This window comes from Notothenia rossii (genome assembly GCF_949606895.1).
Source record: "Notothenia rossii genome assembly, chromosome: 9".
NCBI lineage: Eukaryota > Metazoa > Chordata > Actinopteri > Perciformes > Nototheniidae > Notothenia > Notothenia rossii.
Genome location: NC_136907.1, coordinates 22,090,402 through 22,114,547, shown reverse-complemented (window position 1 = coordinate 22,114,547; position 24,146 = coordinate 22,090,402). Strand labels below are relative to the sequence as shown.

Here is a 24,146-nt window from a genome sequence, read left to right as displayed (position 1 = left end):
TTAAGTATTTATTGGTTCATTCATTGTATAGAAAAAAAGCTACTGACCTCCTTACAATTATGTTTGTTGGTACATGCCTGATCCCCAGAAATAAATCAAATGTACTGTACTATACATTGTGTCAGAAGCTCAATAGTTCCAAGATACTAGTTGATTAAGTAAAAAGTATGCTCAAATGTTAACAAATTCCACATTTTGAGCTGCTGTATATGACACAATTCTGTACTAATTTCTACCTTATGCTTCTAAAAACTATGGACTATTACTTCGTTAAATTCTACAATGTTCCTTGTTGACAGTAATGTGCTTGTAGGGGTTGCAAGACAGAACAAGCGTAACTGTTCACATACCTATAAACTGCAACAATGTTACAGTAGTTCTGAAAAGTGTAATATTTGGTTATCCATCAGCAACATTTGATTTGTTTTTGACTATTGGAAAATAAGGTAAAATCTTCCGGTAAAAACTTTTGACCAGAAAAGCAAAATAAATGCCTAAGGCACAGAGCATTAATGTGAATGAATTATCTAAATATATGCAATATTTAATGAGGATTATTTTCTTCTTCTTTTTTTAAATACTGTGAAAAATACTTGGTTAATACCACAGGAAAGGTTTTGATTGTCTATGTGAAGAGCAACATTTAGTCATTGTTGTTTTCATAACATACCTGAATTAAATACACAAGTAGATATTGAAAACAAGTCATATTTTAGAAGAACTTACTACAGGTGACAGGTTTCATAACATGAAAAATATACATCAGTATTTTGTCTTTGTACATTAGGCATAACTGCAATAGTTCAGAGCAGAATAAACGTGAGTTTGTGGATGAAGGGGGTAGAGCGAAAAAAAAAAAAAGGGGCACACATTCCTTATACACAAACACTCAAAACATTCGCAAACAAAATCCAAGAAACATTCAGCAAAGAAAACAAACCTAAACAAAGGTATGATAAAGCATGCATAACAATTCCTACTGAGGACAACAGGGACATGGAAAAGAGGAGCTGCTAAAATAACATAATATCGGAGAGCATCCTCAAACTTTATCTGGATATGAAAAATTAAGATGTGTACACTTCATACTAGGAGAGTTATTGCCACATCAAATTGTTACCAACACCCTAATTATACAGATTTCCTGTGTATTCACTTTTAAATAAATGTATACATAGGTGGTACACAATTTTTTCACAATTTTTTAACACATGTTCAATGCAGGGTGAATTGGCCAAGCATTTTATTAGGAGGCACTTTTGAAAAAAGATCAACAAAATGTAGCATGCACAAAAAACGTACGGGGTATGTTGCCTTTCTTCATTCAACTGAGCCGGATGGAAGGACAGATAACAGATAAAGAAAAGACAAAACCGATCAGGGTCACGTAGATGTCGAGCTCTGAGTGTTAGAGAATCCATCTGCGTGTTCTAATATGGCTGTAGTCCCTCCATCGGTCATCCATCTCTTTCTCGAGTCAATCAAGTTCTTCATAGGTAATATTCCTCCAACAGCTTCACACCTCTCTTTATATGCAAGACCTTCTGTTCAAACTATCTAAAAGATCATTAATGCATGCTGGGGTTGAAGGAGAGAAAATGGAAACAAATAAATCTATCTGAGCCAGCGCTTTTCATTTGGTCTAAGTGTCTTGATGGATGGAAAGGGTGCTTATATATTATCCGGTTTAGTCTGTGATATATACATGTCTTTACAATATCTTCCTGAATGTTGAATCAGTTCACAGACTTGAAAAATGTTTTATCGTCTTCTGGGTTTTTTTTTTTTTTTTTGTGTTGGCACTTGCTTGGCGGTTGTCTGTCAGTCTTGGTGTTCACTTGTATGTTCTATTGCAGCCTACAGTAGCCAGTCTGTTCCTGCCGAAATATAAAGGAGGACAAGCCTGGCGACAGGGTGGAAGAGTGCAGGAACAGTGCCATGTTGAATTTTCAATTGGAGACCTGTGGGAAAGTCCACAAGATATAACAGAAAATAATTGTTGGCAAGCAGCTGGACCAATCAACAAGCTCAAATATTAAATGATAACAAGGCAAAAGACATGAAGTATATAACACCGGTTTGATGTGTGTGCAATATAAAGTTAGGGTATACGTTCTGTACTCATTGGTACTTTTATTCTAGTCAGTTTGACAGTGAGTGACACCCTAGGGTCAGATGAGATAGTGTAAGGCTAAAGGTGCATTTCTGGTTCCTTTAAGTAGAGAATCGATATGTCTATTTCAAACAATGTCACAGCTATTGCCCAGTTCCATTCCCCCTTTCACATTGGAGCAGATGCTGAGGCCTACATCGTCTAGAGCAGGGGTGTTCAAAGTGTGGGAAGTCCCCTCCCAATTATTATTGCTATTATTATTATTATTATTATTATTGTTGCTATAATGCAGGGGTATTATTATCCAGTGGAATGCCCTTACCTACTGGCCTAGTTAAATCAAAGTGGTTACTTTTTTTTGGCTGGGCAGTGTAGTTTTACACACCGTCTTATTTGACTTTCTCAGTACTTAAAACTGTTTTTTGGGGGCAGACCCCCACAAAGAAAAATATATATTTACACACGTAAGGTCAACATCTTAACGTTTTTTTATGCTCATCGAGTCATCCATGAGCAGAGCATCAAGCTGGGATGCCTCAGCTGAATGCGGCTCGCGTCTTGTGCTGCATTCAGTTGCACTCGGACATTAGGGATTTTCTCTCATAAATGTCCGATGAGCCACAACTTTTATTTCATAACAAAGCTGACGTTTTGTGCCAGATGCTGTCTCCTCTTTCACTTAAGGTAACTTCATTAAAAATCGATCCATGTTGCCGCTCACATAAAGTTAGCTGAAGTTAACCAGCTAGATTTCACTGTTTCTCATTATTTTTTTTCTAATGCTGCGCCTCCCCTGAAGCTCTCTGGCGCTCCCCAGGGGAGGCGCGCCTCACACTTTGAAAACCGCTGGTCTCGAGGGCACAGGAGTGTCTAATAAACATGGCATGCCAAATGACAGGTTTAGCCTGATGCACAAGGAAGCTGTGATTTGTGAAGTCAAGAATACTTACCCTGAAAACATGAAGCTAGATTTGTTGCTAAATATCACTCAAACGCAGTCTCTTGGCTTTTTCGTACACAGCGGGCAACTTTCCTTTTGAATGCGCCGTGTCTGTCCTCCCTCCACTCTTTCTGTATAGGGAAAAAAGGTAAACTATTCAGTTTATCTTTTCAAGTGTTTGGCCTATTCCATTTTTATTTCATTGCTAAATTACATTCATGCATTTTTTACTTGTGCATTTTTAGATATATGCTCTATTTAATGCCATTGCAGACATACATAAGCTATTTCTTGCTTGTTTGTGCTTGGAAGAGACAAGCACATGCATTTTATGCACACTATTTCTATTTTCTTGTATTAATTGACATACTTTGTCCAAAGATTTACTTTGTTGAAAATGGATATATAAAACAAGACAAAGAAATATGCATTATCATTTGCCTTACATCTATATTAAATACAAAACAATTAAAATACACAAAAATAATATGAAACAAAGACATTTAAAGAAAATAAAAAATGGTATAAAAAAATCCTACAATTACAGGGAAGGATACTACTTCTAATAACCCTTTTAAATAATTAAACTTACTGCAGCATCCACGTTGGCTGGTGAGTCACCATTTGGGTCAGCCAGCATAGAGATAACACTAATCATGATGGTTTCCACTGTGTGGATCGGCAGCCAGCGCTCCTCTGGTTTCTCATAGCCGTACTTGTCCTCCCCAGGCTCGTGCAAAATAGAAATACATACGTCTCCATTTTTATCAACTGGAAAGAAAAAGAAAATATATGGAAACTTGTGAAGCAGAAAATGCTATTTGCATTTCCTATGCTATGTGTAATAATAATTACACAATTTGTAGTCATGTCCACAAGACATTTAGCTTATCAACTACCAAACCAGTTCATGATATTGTTCTTAGACAGTACCTATGAAAAATGTCTGTCATTTTAAAGTTTATTTTTGTCACATTGATTGCATTTTTTAGCAAGACTTACCTTATTCTATAACTTGTAAATAAAAGGTATCCCTGCTACAGCCTTATATTGACATTTGGAATGTATTCCTCTGACTTTAATTTAAAAACTAACAAATGCCTGCTATCATAAGCATTTATACATATCACAAAAATAAAAAATCCTAAACATTTCTGAAATGAAACCCTAGGAAATATTTAAATATTTTAGAGGGGTTGTCTTACTACACACAGAAGCAGACACCTGTACGTACCATTAGGATGCCAAATATCTGTGATGAATTTCATTTTAGGTGGCCTGAGAGGATAATCTTTGGGAAATGTCAGATGAGCTTTAAACACACCGCCTTCACTGTGGAAAAAAGAGAATAATCAATATTATAAAAAGTGCATTTTGTGTAAATTTCACAGCATCCACAGCAACTGAGGAGCAATAAGAGTTGCCAGGCCCAACATAAACATATTTTTATTGTAATATGGTAAACTTACTACAGTGTGTCTGGAGGCCCGATGATCAGTACTTCCCATCTGTAGAGATCATTATCCTCGATCAGGCCAGCTGAGAATCCTTCTACTGGGTTTTTGTTTAGCTCTAGGTATAAAAACAAAAGCCAAATTCAAATTGCCAAAAGCTCATTTTATTATAGTTCCTACAGAATAAAATTACAATGATGCTGTGCCTTAAAACCCTTGTCTACGGAGGCCTTGCGTGGAGGTGTGAATGGAGCTTCTTGTTGCTGAAACCACACACCATCCTATTCAGCCAACTCCTACTCACTTACTGGATCAAACTGCAATTCTAGAGACATATTTCCCTTTGTAACTCTTAACTGTTCTTGCATTTCAACATGTATTATTACTTATAGAATATTAACAAACTTAAATATACCATCACCACTTGTGCAGAATACTGATTCTGAGCAAAATCTAAAATCCTGTCAAGTCAGTTTATGTTGGTCTAAGGAAAAATGTAAAAGGGTAGAGTGACAGTCAATTGTATGTGATTGTTGTAAACCCTGTGGGCTTTTCACCGCTTAAAAAAAAGTTAGGATGTTGGTCCTATTTGCATTGTATTGTATTGTATTCGTTTTAGGATGATCGGATTAATTTCGGTTTAAATTAGGAGTGTGCTCATTTATAAAGATGGTTATGTTTTGCTCAAAATTTTGGAACAGTGAGGCATACAATATTTTTTTTTCCAAGATTCAAGAAATCTAGGGAATTAAGTAATATTATCAACAACATATCCCCCTACACAGATTTTCAGTGTTTTAAGACATGTTTCTCTCAAATTGTTCCCAAATCTGATCACCACAAAACATTTGTATCACTATAATTATTAAATAGTATTTTTTTTATATTCCTTGCCTTTTTAATGATTTCAACGATTCATGAGTTGGATTTAAATGTTTACTTTAAAGTGTTTGGGAAATTATTGTGAATAAATTGAGATAACTGTTTATCTCTTTCTTTTATTTGATGCAGATTCAGGTAAAAGGATTATAAACTTCTATTATTTGTTTGTTGGCACGGCTTGGGACATCAAGTACCTGTGCAGTAGGTCACATACTGTACATTAGTGTATTGGTAATAATAATAATAATAATAGATTTATTTTGTTAGCAGTAGTACTATACTAGATAGTAGTATATTACATTTTACTTGTTGGACGCTTTTATCCAAAGCGACGTACATACTCAATACTGTGGACAATCCCCACAGGGGCAATTTGGGGTGAAGTGTCTTGCCCAGGGACACAACGACATGCTGACTGCAGTGGGGTTTGAACCTGGCTGTGACCCACTGATCCGAGCACCTACTACCCACTACGCAACACGCCTCCATATCTCTGAGGGCTTTATCTATCTATAAAGTTCTCAGGGATATAGATGTGTTTTATTGGTCAGTCAGTGAATACATTAACTTCTATTCTAACTTTCTGTATGTTAAATTTTTTTAAATAGCTGCCTCTATGTCGCAAGTGAACTCTGAGGCTTTAAGGTTACTTCACAAGCACTGATGGATTAGGTAGAGAATACCAGTAAGTGAGTTTCAATGCTACACTGGATTCTGTTATAAGTGTATGTCTGCAACAAAAGGACAATAAACAGCCTCTGCAATTGTTCCAAGTGCTTATAGGGAGGCAACTACAAATGTGTGACATCAGATTAATTACCTCATTGCAATCAAGTCCTACTCAGAAATATCCTTATATAAAGCTACACAAGAGCACATTATGTCCCTGAAAGGCAAATGTCCCTCAAATTAGTGCTACAAACCAAACAAGTTACATGATGCGTTGTTCGACTCAAGTGTTCTTAGAAATATGTCAAATGCAATTGGCAGACTGCCTTTTCTAAAACTGCGAATATAGATAATGCGAGATTAGCTCGTTAGCTAGGCGTGTTGAAGCTAACAACAGTGACAGCAGCTAATTTAGCATACAGATGGAGCGAGTATTATGTTAACAATTAAATACGGTTTGCCAACACCATTGGGTTATTTAGTGGGAAATTATTTTATTGTATACATAAATACATTAACTAACATCAGGCTGATCACATAACTAGCGAACACCGTGTCTATACAATGAAACACTACTTGTTATGTATGTTGAAATATATGTAAACACATCGACTCACTCAAGCCAGATAGAGGCTAACGTGATGCTAGCTGCTTTAAGCTAGCACGACACTAGAAAGTCGCTGACACTTCTGACAGCGGCTTTCAACTGAAAACAGTATGTAACGTCTTAATACAAAAGAGTTGGTCTCTCAACACACTGGATGTTGTTAATTGTCGACGCCCACTGCTATAAAGTCAGCGCAGTTTATTTGTCATTGGCGTTAGTGTGAAAGGCTGAAGAAAACAGTTTGCGCCAGTAGCACCATCGTTTGAATCACAGCTAACGGCGGCGGCTCATCGTTAGCTCGGCAGCCAGCATCAGTTACCACCAAGGTTTAATAATTAACGTTACCTGCAAGCTGTCTCCTGAGTAACAGCGCAGACTGAGGCTCTGTCATAGTTTAGCAAATGTAATGCCGCTTTGTTCAAAGGTAATGTTTTGAGTTAATAGCGTTAATTTAACGTTGACTAAAGTGTACTTCGTCCCTCTATTTTCAGTTTAGTATTCTCGTCATTCTTCTTCGTCGCCGCCTCCTCCTCCTGCTGCTGTTTCTTCTTCCTTTTCTTCTTCGTTGGTATTTCACAGAAGCCGGCATGCATTACTGCCACCTTCTGGATATATATTACATTTACATTTCTATCTTGCCTTGGATTTTTTTGCAACAACTCTGTTCTTCTTGGACGATTGTAAACATTTCCCACAAAATATTGTCAGATGTTATCCTGCAATGGGCATTGTTTTGCAATTTTTACAATTTCCTTTTCTTTCCTCTCGTTATTAATACTTATTACTTATTTTCAATATCTCGCCCTGCATCTCATAATGATTGTATTTTGAACTGACAATAGATGTTTGTCAGCTTCTATTTTCTATAAGCTATAAAGCAGCGTTTGCAGCGTTTGTCTTTGTCTTGTCAATATGCTTTGAAGTAATGGCTTTCTTAGAAATTACCATAGAGTCTAAGAGTGTTTTCAAAGAGGACAGCATTTCTGTGACACATTATGGTAAATCCCTTCATAAGTTCAATTACAAAAAAAAAGATGACGGATGTCCAGATGTCTTCCAGGTTGAACACGTTGAAGATCAGTCAGTTATATGGATGGGTGCTTGGAGATGTGTAACTATGGATATTCTTCTGCAGAATACGAGAAGAATAAAGACAAATTGATGTTCAGACTGCCATGTATACGGTTGAATTCTGGCACTACATTAAAGTCTAGTTTTAGACAAATAATATAGCTGTGGGCTGTTTCTTTGTTTTCCATGAAACCAGTGAGCTGTCTGTACTCATACTCACACAATACCCTGTGGTACTTCTCCTGTCTGTGGCGTCTGCCGCCCAATCTGCGTCACTATAGGCTTGAAGCCCTAAGCCCTCGCTGCTCTTTCTGTAACAAAGCTGTTTATCTGTTGTACCTTTAAGATAACGGAAAACATGTTTTGCTGTAATCCAGTGCTCTTCTGTGGGATCAGCAAAATGCTGTGATAACTTACTCACTACAAAACATAGGTCAGGGCGAGCACATGTTGTCAAATAAATTAGGCTGCCTACAGCTTCTCTATACATTTTTACATCCGTAAATTTTTGTGCATCCTCATTGTAGTCTAGCTTTTGATCACATGGTGTTTCCCTAGTTCTACACTCCTGCATGTCAAAACGATTCAGGATCTTTTCCACATATCTCTTCTGGGATATTTTTACACAACTGGCAGACTATTCGAAGTCCATGCCTAGAAAATGTTTTAACCTGCCCAGTTCCTTCATCTTGAATCTGGTGGAGAGCATATCTTTCACCTGCTCTAGGTTTCTAGTGTTGTCTGCTGCGATGATCAAATCATCCACCCAAATCACAATTATCAATTTCCCTGACTCTTTTGACACCTTTGTGTAAACACAGGGATCTACTGGGTTCTGTAAGCATCTCGTTCCAATTTTGCCCAGACTGTTTCGGGCCGTAAATGGATTTTTCTAGTTGGCACACTAGCTTCTCTCCTTTCTTCTCGTAACCTTCAGGTTGTTCCATATATATGTCCCTATCAATGGGTGCGTGCAGGTAGGCTGTCTTCACATCCATCTGGTGTAAAATCAAGTCGTCTTCGGCTGCCTTCTGCATAACTGCCCGTACACTGGTCAGATTAGATGTAGGGGAGAATGTCTCACCGTAGTCTATTCCTTCCCTCTGACTTTAGCCTTTAGCTACAAACCTGGCCTTGTACCTGTCGTGCCCTTCAATACCCTCCTTGATTGAGTACACCCACTTGCCTCCCACTGTCTGTCTACCCTCGGGTAATTTTGTTAGAGTAAAAGTATGATTGTCCTCCAGGGACCTCATCTCCTCATCCATCGCTCTCTCCCATTTTCCTGATTCAGGGGATATCATGGCCTCTTTAAAGGTCTGAGGTACACTACTCTGTAGCAGTAATCTATGCTGGTAAGTGTACTGTCATCCTCGTCACTTTCTCTCTGGGCCTAGTCTTTCAGATACTTTGGGGGTTTATGTTCCCGGAGGGGATATCTCCCGCTGCATGAGGCACGTGACGTCACCCTAGGGTGCTCAGTGTGAGAAAAAGTTTTTAGAGAGTACTTGTCCATGGACAAGTGAGTTTGGCAATTTACTTGTCCGAATACATTTTTCACTTGTCCAGAATGGACACAAATTGGGGCCACTGGAATCTTCTTCTTCGCCATCGTATTTGACATTTTCCCACGGTTTTTACGACATAGCGGTAAGATTTTACTGCATCACACATAGTGTTGGGTATCGTTTGGATTTTAACGATTCCGGTTCTGCTTTTCGATTCCAGTTATTTTCGGTTCTCGATTCCGGTTCTTTGAGAGGGTAAAAATAAGTCCCATGACAAATTGGGAGGAAAATATATTTATGAAAACATTAAGTCAAATCTGTATTCCTATTTACAAATCACTTCATACTGTTTAATTTCTTACGGTTATTGAATACAATTATATAAAAATAATCTCTGCATTGTTTAGTTAGTTCTAAGTGGTGCAGTTTGAGAATGTACAATTGGCCCAGTCTCCTCTGATGTTACACTGCAACCTGCCTGTGAGACAGAGTCCAACCACACAGTCTGTGTGTCCAACACATGTCCTGCAACACACATGCTGCAACCTGCCTGTGAGACAGAGTCCAACCACACATGTCCAACACATAGGCCTAATAATAATAATAATACATTATATTTATAGCCTATAGGCCTAGCGCTTTTCTAAAACTCAAAGACGCTTACACATGTCCTGCAATACACATGCTGCAGCTGCCCAGCTGCTCACTGTTTGTAAAAGTAAATAAATAGTATTTTCATTTCAATAATGTAGCTACTTTCTATACCCTGCTTCATAAACAATACTGACATCCCTGTGCTCCTCCGAGTCTGGGGGTCCGGGGATGTGAGTACAGCGCGAGGACACAGGGAGGCTGCTTCACTTCATAAAGGAAATAGTGGTCAATATTAACAACACAGGAGCTAAAACGCTAAATAACCTTCATTACGTGTTAGAGAAAGAACATAAGAAAGATTGACAAAGATGAGGCTGTTAAACGGGCAGCGGATCCGCTGTGCGTAGAAAGAGAGAGAGAGAGAGAGACGCTGAGCTGCACCGTGCAGCGATCAGCTGATCCGGTGTTGCAGTATAAGTTGAGTCATGACAACTGGCGACATTCTATTATTTTCGTCATAGGAATCCGGGGCGTGTACATTGAGGACCCATTGTTGACTTACCAGGAAAGAAACATCGTTTGTCGTTTACGTTCATCTTTTGCCATATCTGCCTTCCTAAGATCACTTTGCTGCACATTCAGTACTCGTATGTGAGGTTGTGGGTGAGAGGCCGATATCGTGACGCTTACAGGGAGGTATCGAACATTACAAACTAGGTGACTGTGTGGATGCCTGTTCAAAACATTGCAAACTTCAATAAATCATTTAAATTATATATTTGTGTCCGACTTTCATTTGTTCATCGTTCTTAATGTGATGTATAGTAGCTTTGATAGCTGTCCATACCTTCAGACAGCCTAAAAGTAAAACACAAGTTGTTTATTCACAGCCCGAACGCTCATCGAGATGACTGGATCAGTCATGACAACTTGTGATCAGCTCCGATTAAATTGTGATATCAATTCTGTAGCTAACCTCCAGGGAGCACGTTTATTTGATGAAATACCTGTATCCCTCTCATCACAACAAGACTCTACACTGTGCAGGAAAAACAATTACATACATGAAAATAACCTTGATGCATGGGAATTAAACACACAAACTAACAGATAAATCATCAGAAGAAGGCAGAGAGGAAGTAAATAACAACAGGAACACGGAAGGCAGACAGAATTGCTTAGACACGGGTGTCACATGAAATTTTAATGTTCTGGAAAGTTCCTTATACAGCTTTAGCCTTTTTTATCTCATGAAGTCCCTAAGTCAGAGGTTCTCAATAGTTTTTCAGCCAAGGACCCCTTACAAGATAGAGAATACACCAAGGACCCCCTCATTCTGATTTGTGATTTTGGGCTATATAAATAAAAATTGACTTGACTCGACATGTATGTCCCTTGGAATAATCTGATGTAGCCTATTTTTTACACTTCTATAGTCTTAGTTATGTGAAAGAAGAACACAAGAGCAATGTATTAGAAATATATTAGATATGTATTAAAAATATTTGCACCATCTCAACACAGAATACCCATAAAACAATCAATCAATTAGCTGCAAGTAATACTGTACCTAAACAAAATATCAAAGGGAAATCAAGAGAAAAGTGATAATTTGAAGTGCATTTCAGAACACACACACACCACACACACACACACACACACACACACACACACACACACACACACACACACACACACACACACACACACACACACACACACACACACACACACACACACACACACACACACACACACACACACACACACACACACACACAAAGATAACACATCAAGTGTTTCACTCTTAGTTAAAATTAAATGATTTATAAAAGTCTAATAACAAAATAAATGCAGGCTATAAACAATTGAACACATGCCTGCATTGCAACATATATCAAGTAAATTGCAAAACAACTGCAACTGCATTGCTACAATCCCAAACCACTACTTGTAATGGCAGCCAGCTCTGGACACTATTGGAGTGATGCAAAGCAGTCCATGAAGCTGATTGCTTCTCTCTGCAAGTGAAGACACACATATCAAACTAAATCAATAAATGCAACATACAGTATCTGACATTTCTGTTGCTCACACACATAACCACACACACACACACACACACACACACACACACACACAGTGGCGCAAAAAGTGGGTATGCACTATATGCGACGCATAGGGGCGCCACACCAGTGGGGGCGCCCAACAAGCGATGGTAAAAAAAAAAAATTAAATTAAATAAAAATAAAATGGTATTTTCTTTATGTTTCTAAATAGTTTCTGCATTTCCTTAAGGTTTTAAAACATTTTAGAGGAGTAATATGCTAGAGAAGGGCGCCCTATCTCATAAGATTCCATCATAGAATTTTGACATAGAGGAGGGAGCACGAGCAGGGACGCTGTGAACACTGAGGAGCAGGCGCTCGTTGTGAGTTAACGTCAAAAAGAAATCATGGATAAACCAAAAAAGCGGTCGGGGGCAGAAAATAGAAAAAGAAAGAGGGAAAAGGAGACGGCGTGTCAAGGGATGCGACAACAGCTAAATAAGTGGATGTTGAAAGGCAACAGGTAGGAATAGGATGATTTAAAGTGTGACGTCTGTCTGTGCTTGGAAATAACTGGCTAGCGTATGCTAACACTGGGCATGTAGCAGCCAAAGGTGGGTGGGTTTATGCAGTGGCGCAAAAAGTGGGTATGCACTATATGCGACGCATAGGGGCGCCACACCAGTGGGGGCGCCCAACAAGCGATGGTAAAAAAAAAAAATTAAATTAAATAAAAATAAAATGGTATTTTCTTTATGTTTCTAAATAGTTTCTGCATTTCCTTAAGGTTTTAAAACATTTTAGAGGAGTAATATGCTAGAGAAGGGCGCCCTATCTCATAAGATTCCATCATAGAATTTTGACATAGAGGAGGGAGCACGAGCAGGGACGCCGTGAACACTGAGGAGCAGGCGCTCGTTGTGAGTTAACGTCAAAAAGAAATCATGGATAAACCAAAAAAGCGGTCGGGGGCAGAAAATAGAAAAAGAAAGAGGGAAAAGGAGACGGCGTGTCAAGGGATGCGACAACAGCTAAATAAGTGGATGTTGAAAGGCAACAGGTAGGAATAGGATGATTTAAAGTGTGACGTCTGTCTGTGCTTGGAAATAACTGGCTAGCGTATGCTAACACTGGGCATGTAGCAGCCAAAGGTGGGTGGGTTTATGGCTAGCTTAGAATATGCAAACCAATGTTGCTGCGCCAGCGCTGACATGGAAAGTATGAGGTAGCATGTACAATAAATGACAAGAATCTGGAAAACATAACTAATGCAATAACTCTGGTTTATCATGGAATCATGCACACATTTGCTACCAAATAAGAGGCTTGCAAATGTCAGTTCATGTTAACAGACTGTTCTCAGATTGGCTAGTGTTTGCTAACACTAGCAGCTGAAGTGTGGTTTACGGCTAGCTTTAATGCAAACCGATGTTTCTGATAGCTACATTTAGATTTTGGTTAAACCCCATGCATGTCACGTCCAAATTGTATTAAGGTAAAATAACAACTGGTAAATATAAGGTAGCATGCACAATAAATGTCAAGAAGCTGGAAAACATAGCTAACCATGGAATCATTTAAATATGTTGTGCTGCCATTAGCTGTCTATGTTAGCTGTGCTGTCAGACATACAGGCTATACATCTGTTTGGTGACACAGAAGCTGTTATTACAGGGTCACATCTCTTTACAGGTCTGTGCTAAGTAGCTCTCCGTATTTGTTCTTTTAAAATTCAAAATGTGAATGTACTTTCAACAGCAGCACAACCTTACACGGCATAATAGTGTTTTTTATTTGTTCTTTTAAAATCCAAAATGTGAATGTACTTTCAACAGCAGCACAACCTTACACGGCATAATAGTGTTTTTTATTTGTTCTTTTAAAATCCAAAATGTGAATGTACTTTCAACAGCAGCACAACCTTACACGGCATAATAGTGTTGTTTTTTTTATTATTAAGTTGCCTTATCACTGGGCTGATATAATAATTTAATTTAGACAGCTGCTTTAACAGTGAATTCATTTTATTCAGGTGTGAGGATGGTGGCTCAGGAAAGACAGGGGAAGGCAACAGGTAGGTCTAACATTAGGTGTAAGTGTAGGGGTCTTGATACCAACAGATTCATTTCTTAATATTATTTTAATATTATTAATAAGGAAAAACTAATATGGAAAATCTATTTCATAATGTTTGTTTGACAATATATCTTAGTGGAAAAGAACACAGGCAAGGAGTGAATGAGACAGACATGAGGTCGGCGATGGCATCAAGTAGAGATGAGACCAGTGATGATGTCAGGTAGTAGGAGTTCTATTAGTTTGACCACACAAAACTCAATGTCCAGTATGGTTTGAAGTTCTGTTGACCAACCTATTCACTGTGTCCTTTTTGGGGATAATAGTGCAGACAGAGATGGAGAGCCACTCACCACAGAGGTGGAATTTGAGGAGATTGTCGAACCGAGAGGTGACGATGAGGTGGAAGAGAATGTGGAACAGAGAGGTGAAGATGAGGTGGAAGAGAATGTCGAACCGAGAGGTGAAGATGAGGTGGAAGAGAATGTGGAACCGAGAGGTGACGATGAGGTGGAAGAGAATGTCGAACCGAGAGGTGAAGATGAGGTGGAAGAGAATGTGGAACAGAGAGGTGAAGATGAGGTGGAAGAGAATGTGGAACAGAGAGGTGAAGATGAGGTGGAAGAGAATGTGGAACAGAGAGGTGAAGATGAGGTGGAAGAGAATGTCGAACAGAGAGGTGAAGATGAGGTTGTGGAACAGAGAGGTGAAGAGGAGAGGGCTGAGTCAAGGCCTTACTCAGAAGATCCATCAGACTGGCCACCACCACATCAGATTGGGGACTCATTTAGGCAGTGTGTTGTTGAAAATGGCCCACACAAATGTCCTGATGGGCCATATCCAAGATCAGAGAAGTCTAGAAGGTGTTTTTCGAAAGCGTATTGTTTTCGCACAATGTCAAATGGAGAGAAAGTTGCACGAGATTGGTTACTGTATTCTAAAAGTACGAATAAGGTGTATTGTTTTGCGTGTAAACTTTTCGGTGGAGCTAGCGTTGTTGACACACGCTTTGTGGTGGGATATAATAACTGGAAGAGTCTTTCAAAAACGCTGCAGCACCATGAAACCAGTGGTTTACACATCAACGCGTATCTTTTGTGGAAAGAATTAACATCTCGCTTACGCCTTGGTAAGACAATTGACAGTACCTTGCAAAAAGCCATAGAAGCTGAAAAGGCACACTGGAGAAGCGTGTTAACGAGAGTGATCGATTGCATACTCTTTCTCGCAGAAAGGAACTTGCCACTGAGGGGGAAGAATGCTACATTAGGAGATCCTAAAGATGGAAATTTTCTGGGTGTCCTTGAGGTCATAGCACGATATGATGTCACACTAGCAGAGCATCTTAGAAAGGTAGCGGCTAAAAAAACCACAGGATATCTTTCCTGGTGCACTCAGAATGAATTTTTAGATTCAATTGCAGACTGTGTACTTGGTAAAATTTGTGCCCAGGTCAAAGCCTCCAAGTACTTTGCTGTGGAGTTGGATTGCACTCCTGACATTTCAAAGCAGGAGCAGGCCTCAGTCATAATCCGGTATGTTCATACGGACGACAAAAAGAAAGCCACCATCAATGAGTCTTTTGTTGGCTTCATAGTTGTGAAGGACACAACTGGTAAAGGTCTCACAGAAACACTGACTGGGGTGCTGGATAGCCTGGGGTTGGAGTTGAAGAATTGTAGGGGACAGAGTTATGACAATGGCTCGAATATGAGAGGTATACACAAAGGTGTTCAAGCCTTGGTGCAGCAGAAGTGTCCAGAGGCACTATTTATCCCCTGCTGTAGCCACAGTCTCAACCTTCTCCTATGTGATGCTGCATCATCAAACAGAGTGTGTCTTACCTTTTTTGGCACTATCCAGAGACTGTACACCATTTTTTCAGCTTCGGTGAAGAGGTGGGATATCCTCAAAGAGTTTGTGGACATTACTCTAAAGCCTCTCAGTGAAACCAGGTGGGAGGCGAAAATAGACTCTGTCAATGCTGTGCGTTTCCAGTTAGGGGGGATTCTTGACGCTTTGGAAAAGCTTGAGGAAGTGGAAAAAGACGGCAAAACAGTCTCAGAGGCAAAGTCGCTCTCTGGCGAGATTGTTACCATGGAGTTTCTGATGTGCCTCTTGATTTGGTATGATCTATTGTCAGAGATCACGTTTGTTAGCAAGGCAATGCAAGCAGTGAACATTTCGATGGACACTGCCATAAGGATGATCGATTCTCTGAAAGAATTCTTCTGTAAGTATAGAGAGGAGGGGTTTCAGAAATCCCTTGACATTGCACGCAGACTAGCCATTGAGATGGATGCTTCCCCTGACTTTAAGGAAAGACGTTGCAGAAAGCAAAAGAGATTTCATGGAGATGATTCAAGCACTGGCCATTTTGAACAGGAACCTGAGACCCATTTTAGGTGCATGGTTTTTAATGTTATTGTTGACACTGTAATTCAGGAGTTGTCTGACAGATTTTGCAATCTTCAGCTTGTGTCCGAAAAGTTTAAGTTCATTTACAAAATGGAACACATGACAAAAGCTGAGTTGGAGGAATCAGTGACAAGATATGCACTGGCTACCGATGATGTTTCAAGGGATATCATTCAGGAAATTTACCCAGCAAGCCGTCTACTTAGGGGGCATGAAAAGGCTCTGGATAAACTAAATGTCCTCCTACAGGAGAACCTTGATTTGGTTTTCCCAAATCTGACAGTAGCCCTGAGAGTTTTCCTGACAATGCCTATGACAGTTGCCTCTGCCGAGAGATCATTCAGCAAGCTAAAGCTGATTAAAACATACCTTCGTTCCAACATGAGCAATGATCGCTTAACCCAATTAGCAGTCATTTCAATTGAAAATAGTGTGGCACGAACTGTTTCATTCGATGCAATACTAGATAAATGGGCAAGTGCAAAGGCACGCCATGTTACGATTTAGTAGCAACTAAAGAGTGCTCTACTACAATCTCAGGTAGCAACATTGTTACATAAGCTACATCATTTTTTAATTTTTTTTATTTATTAGCTTATTTGTCAGGGGCCGTGTACAAGACAGTTCAGGTACCAGAGTTAGCTATAAAGTGATTTACATCTGTGGTTGTTGTTAACAGAGTGTGTTCTAATGGATCTTTGTAAGCTTACTTTTGCATTTTAATGTTTTAATGTTTTATGTTGCATTGATTATAATGATTGTAAATGTGTAAATTTGTTTATTATTTAATGATGGTAGACCTACAGTGGCTGATATGCTTTAAAATAAACCCTTATTATTTAAAGGCCATGTCCAGCAGACTTATTTATTTATTATTACTATATATATATATATATATAAAAAAAATTTTTTTGGGGGGGCGCCAAAATTGTTGCTGCATACCCCCCTGACACAGGGCAGCTGCGCCCCTGCACGCACACACACACACACACACACACACACACACACACACACACACACACACACACACACACACACACACACACACACACACACACACACACACACACACACACACACACACACACACACACACACACACACACACACACACACACACACACACACACACACACACACACGGTTTAAAGTGGGCGGGAACGATCCAGAACAGCGTTTCGGCACCTTCGATTAATAAGTAAATAAATCTGATTGGCAGTTTCATACATAATAATGTCAAGCGAGTTCACAGGGCTGCCAACTCTCACACAATTGACATTTTTCACACGCTCTCAGCCACAAGTCCATTTTCTCAAGCAGTGAAAAACAAATTCATAACTGATAATGTCATGGTGCGAAAAGAGGACACTACTGCACATTGCGCAACAGCAGCACCAGGCAGCAGACCATCTGAATAGCGAGAAATATACACAAATGTATTATATTGTAACTTATTCCCATGCATGTTGCTCAAAGTAATCTCAGTCAGTCTCACTTCTGCGGCTCTCCCTCTCCTCTCGCGCCAGTGCGATGAGCCGCGCAGAGCCGGACACATCAGTGGACTCATCCAATTGAACCGCGAATTTAGACCCTCTCAGTCTTTCCAGCAGTTGTGATTTTATATCAGCAGACATGTCCTAAATTCGTCATCTGCTCTTTAGCAGAAACAGACGTAACATTAACCATCCGTTGTTGTTGCTGGCTGTAGTCCTCGCCCTTCCTCTCAAAAAAAGCCCGGTCTTTTTTTACATAATCTGGATGCTTGGTCTCGAGGTGCCTCTTCAATTTGGCAGGCTTCATCGCCTCATTGGCAAGACACCGCAGGCATATCAGACATTTCGGTTTCCCTTCCACTTCAATAAATCCTTATTGGAGATACTCCTCATCGTATTTCCTTACTTTTGTTTTTTGTTTTTCATTTACTTCATTTGTAGCCGTAACCTGTCGTTTTAAAAATCGGTCCATCTTCGTAGTATGCTAGCCGTGTTATATCTCTATGATGCTAGCAGTGGCGCTCTCTGACTGACGTACCAGTTATTGTTGTTTCCATGGTAACGAGTGACACGCTTGATTTTTAAATGTATAGATTTGTTAGATTAGAACGTAATCTATGAACTATTTTAGATTAAAAAAATAAAATATTATTTGTTGAACTATGAAGCCTTTTGTAAAAAAAAAAAATGAAAAAAAAATGATATCATGATAATTTAAATTAATGAATCTGAAAACTTTTCACGGACCCCCTGGCAGAGTGCCACGGACCCCCGGGGGGTCGCGGACCCCACTTTGAGAACCACTGCCCTAAGTGACACACACTGAACAGTCTGGGGTCATGGTCCTTGTCATTTGCTTTTGTCTTCCCATAACAACATGTCCAAGATGTCCATGTGTCAGGCTAAAACATGTGACAGAACTAGCTAGATTTGGAAAGGTTTTTTGTTGCTAAAGTTAATATTCAAGCCATTTAAGAATAAACATGCTTACATGACATGTCATTTGTTAAACATTAAGCTGTCTTCGGCTCTTTTCTGCTGTAACAAATGTCCCCTGTGTGGGACGAATAAAGGTATTCTGATTCTGATTACATTTAACCCGTTGTGGAAACATTTCTTGATGAAATTGATATGAAACAAATGCCATAAATATTGCTGTGACACATGGTGTCACATCGGGACTTTAACTCTAAACATTCACAGTAAACCCGGAGTGACATATATGCACAATTAGAAGATGTCCATGTGTCAGGCTAAAACATGTGACAGAACTAGCTAGATTTGGAAAGGTTTTTTGTTGCTAAAGTTAATATTCAAGCCATTTAAGAATAAACATGCTTACATGACATGTCATTTGTTAAACATTAAGCTGTCTTCGGCTCTTTTCTGCTGTAACAAATGTCCCCTGTGTGGGACGAATAAAGGTATTCTGATTCTGATTACATTTAACCCGTTGTGGAAACATTTCTTGATGAAATTGATATGAAACAAATGACATAAATATTGCTGTGACACATGGTGTCACATCGGGACTTTAACTCTAAACATTCACAGTAAACCCGGAGTGACATATATGCACAATTAGAAATATGATTATGGTCTGGTCAGTTAATTTAGCTGATTCAATTATATTTAGTTAACATATGCTTTATTCTTCAATTCATAGTATGTTCAAACAAATGCAAACCAAAACATCATCCTTGTTAATTAAGTTATAAATAAGAGTTACTTTACCATTAAAGCCCAGATATTTGACACTAGGGGGGTTACTTGTCAGAAATGTGTCTATTTAGTCTAAATGACGTTCCCCTTAATTTCCCCAAAAGTAGAAATGGGTCCGGGTTCTTATGGGTTAAACGTATAGGCTTAAAGGCATAATAGAACTACCGTATTATATGTATTCAACTTGTGCCCCGCTGGACTTACTTTTCTGTGGTTTACCGTTACTGTGACATATCAGTATAGCCACGGAAGATAGTTTGTGTGTTTAATTCCCATGCATCAAGGTTATTTTCATGTATGTAATTGTTTTTCCTGCACAGTGTAGAGTCTTGTTGTGATGAGAGGGATACAGGTATTTCATCAAATAAACGTGCTCCCTGGAGGTTAGCTACAGAATTGATATCACAATTTAATCGGAGCTGATCACAAGTTGTCATGACTGATCCAGTCATCTCGATGAGCGTTCGGGCTGTGAATAAACAACTTGTGTTTTACTTTTAGGCTGTCTGAAGGTATGGACAGCTATCAAAGCTACTATACATCACATTAAGAACGATGAACAAATGAAAGTCGGACACAAATATATAATTTAAATGATTTATTGAAGTTTGCAATGTTTTGAACAGGCATCCACACAGTCACCTACTTTGTAATGTTCGATACCTCCCTGTAAGCGTCACGATATCGGCCTCTCACCCACAACCTCATATACGAGTACTGAATGTCCAGCAAAGTGATCTTAGGAAGGCAGATATAGCAAAAGATGAACGTAAACGACAAACGATGTTTCTTTGCCGGTAAGTCAACAATGGGTCCTCAATGTACACGCCCCGGATTCCTATGACGAAAATAATAGAATGTCGCCAGTTGTCATGACTCAACTTATACTGCAACACCGGAGCATAGAGAGAGAGAGAGAGCTGCGGTCCGCGGGGCTCGTCCTCTCCTCCTGTCCTCACAACTCTTATCAATCCCGCGACCGGACAATTGTTATTTGTTCCTACTCGGAACCAAATTTTGCTTCCCAGCCCTGCAACTGTGCTACACGTCCCGCCCCACCCCGCCCCCGTCTAACTGTACAGAAAGCGGCGAGATGCATTTCCTTAGGAATCGACAAGCAGAACCGAAACTAACATTTCTAAACGAACGATGGCAGACACGTACAATTTGCGAATGAGTTCTGCCTTTTGTAAACTGAATTTATCAATAATTTGACAATAAATCAGGGCAAAAAACGTCACTTGTCCGCCGGACAAGTCAATTGAAAGATCTACTTGTCCGATATTGTAAATAACACGTCCCGGACGGTGGGACGTGTACTTTTTCGCACACTGGGCTCTCCATCATCCTCCGGTGTCTGTTGACCGTCTGTCTGCATGTCTGTGCTCAGTACACTAGGCTGTGTCGTCTCTCTTTTCTCACACCCTACTCTGGAGTCCAGCTCTGGCTCCTGTGTCTGTGTCTCGTTCTCACATGTTGTCTTTGTGACAAACTTTACTAACCTGTGCTTTTGCACTTTCCCCTTACCGGGATAATAGACTAGAAAAGCGGGGCTGCCCTTGTCATGCCCTACAAAAAGTCCTTTCTCACACCTGGACTCGAGTTTTCCTCTGTCCTGTTGGTAAGCATAACACACTGACCCAAACTTGTGCATCCTGGCTAGATCACACCTTTTTCCTGTCAGTGCTGTATATGGGGTGGTGCCCGTGTGCTTGTTAAAACACCAATTTCTGGTGTAAGCTGCTTCTTGGACCACATAATGCCATAGACTCTTAGGTAAATTACCGTCTATTAGCTTACACCTAGCCATTTTGAAAAGAGTGCGCCCTTCCCTCTCAGCTATCCCGTTCTGGTGCGGGGAGTAAGGACAAGACGTTTCGTGTCTGATCTTGTTCCTTCTCAGCAGTGACTGAAACTCTCTATTTGTAAACTCTGTTCCGTTGTCGGACCTCAGGCATTTTAAGCTGCCATACAGAGCTACATCTGCAAGGAATTTCTTTGTGGCCTGAAGTGCGTTACTCTTTGCTTTGAGAAAGTAAACAAACACTGCCCCTGTACACACATCTGTGAAAGACTGCATATATTTAAAGCCACCTATGGACTCATTATTTACTGGACCGGCTAGATCTGTGTTAACTAGCTCAAGTGGTGTCTTTACTTTTTCTGTGGGACTTCTGTTCCTTGTTTGAGTGAACTTTCCCTTTATACACACATCACATTCTTTGTTAGGTCTATGCTTTTCACCGTTAATGTGCATGCCTACTGTTACCGCCTGCAGCTTCAGTATATCCTCGTAATTACAATGACCCATGATTTCATGCCATGTCTGAATATCATGACTGACATTACACATATAATTTTCATTACATTCTGTTTGTAGATAATACATTCTCTTGTACACCTCAATGTTAAATCTCGTACCGTCAGGCTCCACAAGAACATCGTTACCTTCATTGAAGAACACCTTGGCACCATTTGCAGTAGCAGATTTGACAGAAAATAGTTATTGGGGGAACGAGGGTATGTAGAGGGCGTTCTTCAACGTCACTGTACACCGGCGCCCCTCACTGTCTATGAGGCATACCTGTGCGTCTCCTCTCCCGTGCGCCAGCCCGAAAGTGCGCTTCCCGTCTGCCAGCTCCATGCTGTGTCTCTCCGGCTCGAAGGTGCTGTCAAAGTTCTTGAATCGGTTCCTGTCGTTGATAATGTGGGACGACGCACCTGTGTCCACGATCAGTCCCTTCCTTTGGGCCTGCTGCTGCTGTGCTGACCAGCTGGCGTATGCTGTCTGCACCCCGAAGGTGAAGTCCTCTCTTCCCACTGCTCTCCGGGCGTCGTCTCGACTCGCCTCACGTCCACCGCTGCCGCCATCTTGTCCACAGCCACCATCTTGCACGCGCGCGTACCGAGTGCTCTGTTCACGCTTCTTTCTACACACTCTGTCTGCGTGTCCCGAAGTTTTACTGAAACTACACCAAACAGTTTTTGTGCAATTATCTTTTCGGTGACCCTTTTCTCCACATCGCCAACACGCCATCTCCGTCGGGGGTCCGGTCTTTTTCTTTGGCGCTGCCCGGGCCTTCATTACCCTTTCTCCCGCCTCCTTGGCGACCGGGTCTAGTCTTCTGAGGCCTCGTAGTTCCGCAACATGGCCTTGAACTCCCCCAGCGACATGTCCGCTGAACCGTGCGTCACCAACAGTGTGAACGGTTTATAAATCTCCGGTAGTCCCCTCATAACCATCGCCATCATTAATCCATCGCTCGGTGCTTCTCCTGCACTTTTGAGCGCCGTGATGATCTGCTCCGCCCTGATGACGTATTCAGTCACCGTCTCTGTGTTAGCTTTCTTCAGCGCGGCCAATGTTATATACAGGGATACAATCCGGGGCCTACCTCTGTGAGGCCTGTCAAAATTGTCTTTTTCAGCCCCACTCCATGCATACAGCACAACATCCGCTCTTCCCAGAGCTCGTATTCTTCTGCCCTTTCGTCAAACGTGGGCCACTTGATTCTGCCTCTTGTCGCCATCTTTTGATTGTAGCTTAGCTTAGCTGCCCGTTAGCTTAGCTTTAGCGTCCCGCGGTTTTCCCGCCGCTAAACTAGCCTAAACTTTTCAGCTAACTAGCTATCGTTATTTCGCTCTTCCGTGATCTGGGCCCATAACCTGTTGACAGAGTCACATGTATAGCAATAAACTGGTCATGACGACGAGGTCTTCTTTAGCCTTAACTGGCGTGGTTTACTTTATGTGAATTGCACCACTTGACCTGCTCTCCATGAGAGCTAGAGAGATAGAAGGGGAGGGAACAATCCCTTATATCTGATACCTGACGTCAGCTACAATAGCTGTGCCTCCTTACGCCTATAGCGCCCTCTTAGTGTGGAACAGTTATAGTGCAGTTACATGCAGACATATTAATACTTACACTTAACAGAGTTACTCTAAGATCTTAGTGGTGACTGTGATCCTCAAAGTACACACTTGATGGCGACAATTAACAATCTCAACAACGCTCAAAAAAATAATGGCCATATTTACTTTGGTTGAACCTGCCAATAGAACCTGTACACCAAAGTATGTTTTTAGTGAAGATGCAAGTAAAAAACATCAAAAAGAACTGTAAGGGATGATGCTCTGTTTGTTTGCATATCATGTTGGTAAAGTTTTAAATAAATCATGCATGTTTATCTGCTATCTTTGATGAGTGATAAAAAGACAATTTTACCATTAGTTCTTTATGAAATTGATACTGTTTGACTTTGTATTAGTTAGCCTACTAACAACAATACATTGAAGTAATTTTACCTAGTACTTTTTGAGTAATCCTCTGTCAAATTCCCCTGCTGAGAACAAAATCAAGTCACTTCTGCTCGAATATGTTTGTGTGGGACAGTGGTATACTTGTTTTAACAGTAAGAACAGAAAAACGAAAAGCTGAATTTCCGTTTTTTCATTTTGGGGCAAAATTGAAAAAGAAAAAAAAGACCCGTTTCTTTTTTAGTTTCAATTAGAACGAAAAAACAAACGGTTAAAACGTACCTTCGTCCT

The 24,146-nt window shown here is 40.2% G+C and overlaps 1 protein-coding gene and 1 long non-coding RNA gene across 2 annotated transcripts; both read right to left on the bottom strand.

The window, feature by feature from the left end:
- Positions 1 to 690: 690 nt before the first annotated feature.
- Positions 691 to 7,245, bottom strand: ube2g1a (ubiquitin-conjugating enzyme E2G 1a). Its single transcript, XM_079652350.1, has 6 exons — positions 7,011 to 7,245; positions 4,523 to 4,625; positions 4,288 to 4,385; positions 3,646 to 3,824; positions 3,064 to 3,184; positions 691 to 1,961 (listed from the first exon to the last, which is right to left on the bottom strand). Exons 1-5 carry the CDS (start codon positions 7,054 to 7,056, stop codon positions 3,098 to 3,100), a joined length of 513 nt encoding a protein of 170 aa, XP_079508476.1. The 5' UTR covers positions 7,057 to 7,245; the 3' UTR covers positions 691 to 1,961; positions 3,064 to 3,097.
- Positions 7,246 to 20,178: 12,933 nt separating this feature from the next.
- On the bottom strand, positions 20,179 to 22,679 carry LOC307019623. Its single transcript, XR_013802714.1, has 2 exons — positions 22,417 to 22,679; positions 20,179 to 22,226 (listed from the first exon to the last, which is right to left on the bottom strand). It is a non-coding gene; the product is annotated as an uncharacterized lncRNA (long non-coding RNA).
- Positions 22,680 to 24,146: the final 1,467 nt, after the last annotated feature.